This window comes from Lithobates pipiens, unplaced genomic scaffold (assembly GCF_037356315.1).
Source record: "Lithobates pipiens isolate NorthernLeopardFrog02 unplaced genomic scaffold, aLitPip1_a1.2 Scaffold_28, whole genome shotgun sequence".
NCBI classification, from domain to species: domain Eukaryota; kingdom Metazoa; phylum Chordata; class Amphibia; order Anura; family Ranidae; genus Lithobates; species Lithobates pipiens.
In genome coordinates this window covers 94,989,181-94,996,560 of record NW_027507789.1, presented here as the reverse complement: position 1 = coordinate 94,996,560, position 7,380 = coordinate 94,989,181, and the positions used below count along the sequence as shown (strand labels likewise).

At 44.5% G+C, this 7,380-nt stretch overlaps 1 protein-coding gene across 1 annotated transcript; it reads left to right on the top strand.

Annotated features, from left to right (window-relative positions):
• Positions 1–232: 232 nt before the first annotated feature.
• Positions 233–1,832, top strand: LOC143935533 (serine hydroxymethyltransferase, cytosolic-like). The gene has a single exon (XM_077459473.1). The coding sequence runs from the start codon at positions 346–348 to the stop codon at positions 1,798–1,800; it is 1,455 nt and encodes a 484-aa protein (XP_077315599.1). The 5' UTR covers positions 233–345; the 3' UTR covers positions 1,801–1,832.
• Positions 1,833–7,380: the final 5,548 nt, after the last annotated feature.

The following is a 7,380-nucleotide window of genomic DNA, read 5'->3' as shown; positions in this document are numbered from 1 at the left end:
CCGTTCGGCCATCCCTATTTTTCTGTATATTTTCTAAATCGCGTTTGCATCCCATTATCTCCCCAACCAGGATCTGGGCACTTTCACTGGTAAAATGTGATTCTTCTTCCACATCACCTAAAAAAAAACAAAAAAACACACCGTGTATTATAAATATGCCGACATACATTGATTAGCTTACCGTAAGCTGTGGTCTCTGACACTCACCTGTGATTGGTCTGGCTGGATGCCGGGTTCGCGGCATGTCTGGTGTGCTGAGCTCAGTGTATGTCGGCTGCTGTTACGGGGTCATTGTCTCCGGGCAGGACGTCTCTTCGTATATAGGTTCAAACGTGAGACGGGAAGATGGCCGAAATCCCTGTGATTAACGGTGGACTCACAGATCTATGGAGCTCCCATAACCAGATGGTACTGGAGCCTTTGGAAGTTAATGATCCAGAGGTGTACGAAATTATCCGTAAAGAGAAGCACAGACAGCGCTATGGCCTGGAACTGATCGCCTCTGAGAATTTTGCCAGCTGCGCAGTCTTGCAGGCTCTTGGCTCCTGCATGAACAACAAGTATTCAGAGGGTTACCCAGGACAGAGGTACTATGGTGGGACAGAGCATGTGGATGAGCTGGAGAGGCTGTGTCAAAAAAGGGCTCTGGAGGTTTATAATCTGGACCCACAGAAATGGGGTGTCAATGTGCAGCCATATTCAGGTTCTCCTGCCAACTTTGCTGTCTACACTGCCTTAGTGGAGCCTCATGGGAGGATCATGGGACTGGACCTTCCTGATGGCGGTCATCTCACGCATGGCTTCATGACCGATAAAAAGAAAATTTCTGCAACGTCCATCTTTTTTGAGTCTATGCCTTACAAGGTAAATCCAGACACCGGCTACATCGATTATGACAGGCTGGCGGAAAATGCACGCCTATTCCATCCGAAACTAATTATAGCAGGTGTCAGCTGCTACTCCCGTAATTTGGACTATGCACGGATGCGAGCCATAGCAGATGAAAATAACGCAATCCTCATGGCTGACATGGCACATATTAGTGGGTTGGTGGCGGCCAGCGTTGTCCCATCTCCGTTCGACCACTGTGATGTGGTGACCACCACGACGCATAAAACGCTACGTGGCTGCCGAGCCGGCATGATCTTTTATCGGAAAGGAGTGCGCAGTGTGGATCCAAAGACTGGAAGAGAGGTTCTTTATAACTATGAGAGTCTGATAAACCAGGCGGTGTTCCCAGGGCTACAGGGGGGACCACATAATCATGCTATAGCAGGTATTGCTGTAACACTGAAGCAAGCTATGAGCCCAGAGTTCAAAATGTACCAGGCGCAAGTCATCTCTAACTGCCGGGCGCTGGCTACTGCGATGGAGGAACTGGGCTACCACGTTGTCACTGGTGGTTCTGATAATCATCTTATTCTGGTGAACCTGCGCAATAAGAACACGGATGGAGGGAGAGCAGAAAAGGTCCTTGAAGCTTGTGCAATAGCGTGCAACAAAAACACCTGTCCTGGTGACAAGAGTGCCCTTCGCCCCAGTGGTTTGCGCCTTGGGACCCCCGCCCTGACCTCTCGGGGGTTCGGGGAAGGAGATTTCAAGAAAGTCGCAAAGTTTATTCATCAAGGCATCTTGATCACACTGGAGATCCAGAATGACATGAGCCCCAAAGCAACCCTTAAAGAGTTCAAAGACCAACTGGCCGGAGATGGGAAACATCAGGAGAAGATCAATGCTCTGAAGGAGGAGGTGGAGCAGTTTGCAAGCTCCTTCCCTATCCCTGGCCTGCCTGGCCTGTGAATACCCAGGATGGCCTTCCTGTAATGTCTTAGCACAGCGCCTAGAGGCGATTCAGTTCGCATTGTGCGCTATATAAGTATTTCATTCATTCATTCACCTGTTGTGGTGACAATTTGTCCAACTTCAACAATTTCTCCTCCCACCTCCTCCTCTGCTTCTGGTGTTGGAATTTCGCCTTCTTTGGGAGGTGTGGGGTCCCTGGTGTCCTCAGATGTCCTGAGTCTTCTCTCCCCTATGAGAATGTAAAAAAGGAATACTTAGCACACAGAGGGCAGAAATAGGAATATGAAACATTGCTTGGAAGTGTCGTTCAATTGTGTTTTTTGGCCGAGTTCAAAGGTGAGAACATTATTTTGGACACTTTCTAAATACTTACCTGCAGTATAAAGAAATTTAGTGAAGTGTAATTTGGGAAAACATCGTTTTGGGAGTGGACTAACGAACGATGTTTATTACGAATGAATGAACCAATGATCTTGAAAGTGGCCATTTTAAACTGTACAACATTAAATCAAAGCACATGGAGCAGTATGCAAGCAATAATAGTAATAATATGAACACACGACAACTACTTACTTTTTTGAAGAAGTCGTTTGATCCTTCTGTACTGATCAGGTCTGACCATCGTTTTCTCAGTTGATCCTTGGATCGTCATACCCCAAAATTCTTCTGAAGACTCTTCACAACTTTAGTCATGATCTTGGCCTTTCTGATATTTGGGTTTGGGTAAGGTCCATACTTCCCATCATAGTCGTTCCTCTTCAATACATCCAACATCCCCAACATCTCTCCAAAAGACATATTTGAGGCCTTAAATCTTCTCCTCCAGGATCGGGACTCAGGCTCCGGGCTTTCCTCGCCCTCCTCCTCCTTAGTGGAACTCTGATTGCACACCTGCGTTCTCTCTGCCATGTGTTCTCCCCACTGTGCCGAAAAAGAAGGGGCAGGGAATAGTCTAGAAAGAACATCAGGGGCGGGCGGAGTTTCACACATGCGCACTGTATATAAAACGCAACACGCGTGTGTCGTACGTACGATCTGTGAACAGAGGGAGAAGCTGATGCACCGATCGTGCAAACGAAGGTACAATTTTTAACTTGGTACATCACTAGCCTATACTGCTTCTAGATTGAGGCCTGCATTAGTGGAGTTTAGCCTGACATTAGGGTTTGTCTTGTGTTGTGTCTTGCAGAGATTATGGACGGTTTTAATGACCACAGTTTCCTCCCTCTGTTCATCGATAAATACAGGGAGCTGCCCTGCCTGTGGCAAGCTACGCACCCACATTACAGTAACAGACTAAAGAGGCAGGCAGCGATTGAGAAACAGGTTGAGTTTGTGAAGCCGGTGGTCCCCAGGGCAAATATCAACTATTTAAAAGTGAAAATTGGTGGCCTCAGGAGTACATATCTGAGGGAGCGGAGGAAGGTACTGGACTCCATGCAAACTGGAGCTGCAGCAGATGACGTTTATGTCCCCAGGCTGTGGTATTATGACAGAATGCAGCTTCTGTCAGACCAGGCTGATGTCAGGGAATCACTCTCTACCCTTCCTTTCACGTGTCCTTCTATGCTACATTCCACACCTGCTGAGTCTTCCGACGCCCAACCTCGGCCTTCCACTCAGGAAGAACTGGGGGAGCCTAGCTTGAGCCAGGTATAGTATTGTTGTACATATTTTGGGAAAAAAATGAATGATGTTAACTTGATTTTTGCTCTCTAATTGCTGATTTCAGAAAGTGTTTCACATATCAATAGACAGTAGTGGCTAAAACCTTTGGGCCAAGAATGAAAAATGTAGGGCTCAGAATGATAGTCTTTTCTATTTGTTAACAATTTGCAACAGTCTTGAGCTGAAAATTGTGTGTGTTTGATGAACCAAAAACTAAAAATATGTCCCTTTTTCATACACAGGAAGACATCAGCCAGGAGGAGGGTGTGGAATGCAGCAGCCAGGAGGTGGCTGTGGAAAGTGGCAGCCAGGAGGAGGCAGGGGTAAGCGGCAGCTAAGCGGTGGGCGGGCGGAGGAGCCTGACTGAAGGAAAGAAAGGGGGGGTGTGTGGAGGAGTCGGCTCTGAAGCTGATCAGGGAGGCTTCAGTGGCCCTCAAAGCCACCCCCACCTATCAAGAGGCCTTTGCCACCTTGGCTGCCTGCAAACTCCAGCAAATGGAGGAGGGGCAACAGATCTTGTGTGAAGAGCTAATTATCCACACCCTCAACAAGGGGCTATTGGGCCAAATCACAGAAGCAACACACTTGTGTGATTTGGCCCATGCTCCTCCTCCTCCTTCTGCCACACCTCCAGCACCACAGCCACAGCCTGGAAGGAAGCATGGAAGGAAGACCAGAGTGTGATAACCTGGGTTCAGTCTGGTCTGACAGAAGATGCAGCCTCTTGTATGACCACAGCCTGGGAACATAGATGTCATCTGCTGCTGTTCCAGGTTTCTTGGACTTCAGGACCAGACTTCTCTCACTCAGACATGTACTCCTCAGGCCACCAATTTTTGCGTTTAAATAGTTGATGTGTGCCCTGGGGGCCAAAGGCTTCGCTAATCTCCCCAGTTTCTCCAGTGCTGCCTCCCTATTTATCTGTTACTGACACCTAAATAAAGGTTTTTTTTGGTTGAAGAAATACTTGCGTATGTGTTTTACTTCAAAAAGGACAGTTTATTTGTAAGTAGGCAGGTACATTTCAAAAATACAAAGTCAAACGAATAACAAGGGGCACCAACACCAAACAACCTCCTATAGATTAAAAAAGAAAAGAATATATTAAAAAGATAATAATGGTGTTGTGGTAAGTTGACACACAAAACACAACCAAAAAAATTCAAAGATGAGCAAACTGTCAAAAAGGAGATGCTGATTAAAAAAACCAACCAAAAAAAAAAAAAAAAAAAAAAGATTGGGTAGATGTGACGAATTAAAATATTGTATTGCTCAAATGAGTAAAAAGAATAAAGAAATAAGTTTGTGAGAAGTGTGTGTGAATATGAGCATCAAAACAACTTCATTCTTGCAGCATTGTAAAGAAAAAGAGAATGCGCTGCATGAAAGAATTTTTAACATTGCAGCATGACGAATGTGCTATATCGATTACGAGCGGTAGTTTTACCTGAGCAAGCGTGTCCGTCTCTGAATTTGATTGTGAGCATGCGTGGCACCATGTCCGTTGGAGTAGGCTTCACATGATCGGACTAAGTCCGATCAGAGCATGTTATCGGAATATCCGACCGTGTGTACAAGGGCTTAGAGCTCACTAAATTAGTTGCGCTCTTTTTTAAAAGTCTGTACCTTTTGTCATACCCGATCGAGTACACATTCTTGATCGTGGGGGAGATTGGATTAAGATCCTACTCCATTTATGAGAAAATAGGGTTCCTTGGGACCCTATATTACCCTTTTACTTTGGCCTAAATCGTTTCACTCCCCCTTGCCTTCATCTTTTTGTATTTGGGAGGTATTTCCTCCCAATAAATCCCCTTAAGTGATTAATCAATGTGGTCACTTCTTGGTGGATTGAGTAGTCATCTAATTTGAAATATACCATTAGAATTTATTTGCGCACAGCCTAGAATATGTCTGTTATACAACTAATGAGTAACTGTTTAATTTTTTCTTTGCCACTTGGCAATTCATATGCATTGGTTTTTACTGATACTGGTATGCTACATATTGTATAATCTTGCGAGTTTGTTTCCATGACTCTCGTTCAGCGCTTCCCCATCTGCATTTCAGATCATTGGATCCCTGTGACGCCTGCATGGCCGCATGTTGCCCCAGGTTGGGGATCCTGTTTCCCTATGCGTCTTCCTGGCAGGGTGGGGAGCTTTGCCATCCGTGCTCCCATTTCGTTCCTCTTTGTGAACCCCTCACACTTTTATTGGATGGACAGACTCTTTTTTTCCCTCTATCATACGAGGAAGTTACAATTATTCATCCAAAATTTTTTTAAGAGTTTATTTAAATTTCATTAGCCTATAATTCTTTTACATTCACTCAATTTTCACGATAGGCATATTAGCTTTGGATTTCCCATGTAATATTTTCCGGCTATCACATCCTTCACGCTTATGTTCACTTTAATGTGCACAAAACATGTACACTCATTGACCTTTCATTAATTATTTGGTTTTTATACAACCACTTCAACACTAGGTTTTTTTTTTTCTCCCCTACACTTTATCACTTTTCACATTTTCTGATCACTCACCACTCTACTGTTAGAGTTGAAAGTTAAGTCAATTTTTGGCTTATTTACATCAGTCATCAAATTTCTAGCTCTGGTAATTGCCGTAGGTTCTGGGCCCACCCCCTCTGGGACACTTTGGTGGGGGCATTTGTTTACGCGTGACTCCTTGTAAGGTGCATTGAGGGGATCCTCATCCTCTTCCCGCTGTCTCATTGGGACGTGAGGGCCTCGCAGAATGATCTGACGGCTGTGTGGGGAGGTTATGACCGAGGGGTATCTCCAAATGCAGTGGTAATTACGTGCATCGTGTTACCAAACATTTTTGCATATATTATATGTTGTTTTTAAATATATTTGATATATTATTATCCATTTTATTTTTCATAGCAAACTCATCCTCTGAAGAGACCCCAAACATCATGGGTCGAAACGCGTCAACACTGTTATACAATAGTCATTATTATATGCTGTGTATAACCTTTATGTTTGCTACCTCCTCTATTTGGCATGGGTATATCCCCATCCAAGCTCATATTTTGACACTCATGTAATAACCCACTGGACACTGCCAAGGCATGTATCCCTCTTTATACATGTAAGTAAAAAAAAGTCCATATAGACAAAGTTCCAATGCTCAAAGCAATTAAATAAAATATGACCAGCACTCACATGTAAAGACACATGAGAAATCAGTAGTATGTTGATAAGAGATGAGACCATTCAATTGATAGGTGAAGGATTCTACTTGATTATTGATAGGCTTATACCATCCTCCAATGTCCACACCATGTGAAATGTGCTAGGCGTTCACACTCACCGATAGGATGTAATTCAAAAGCCTTGACCACACCAGGCCCCTTTGGTCCAGTTATCTCAAACAGCTCATCGCTCAGGATGGTTTAGTCATGTAAAAAAAGGCTCCACATAGCATGATAAAATTTTAACAGTTTATTCAAGACAACCACCCCCTTAAAACCACACTTTAACAATAAGTATGGAATGCAGTCTGCCATCCACTGCGTTGAAAGTATCTGGCTGTTCCTTCCCGGTAGTGACACGCACATGTCATTTCTGGTCACCGCAAGGTTATGATCTGACAGGTCATCACAACTTCAACAGAGAGCTTATGGCGCGGCGGCGTCCTGGCATTTATAGGATAACCCAGCATTTTTCTGACCCCCAGTGATCACCGCCTAAAGCCTCTTACACAGGATATGATTGTTGGTCAACAGAGTGTCAGACTTTTGTCCTAAGGGCATGTGCCGGGAACTTGTCTTGCATACAAGCGGTACACAATTGTCAACAAACACGAAGCCGATAAAGAGGAAGTTCAATTGTTATACGCCACCCTTTGGGCTCCTTCTGCTAATTTTGTGTTAGTAGAA

Coding starts and splice junctions, on each gene's coding strand:
- LOC143935533 (XM_077459473.1), top strand. CDS start 346: ATGGCCGAAATCCCTGTGATTAACGGTGGACTCACAGATCTATGGAGC.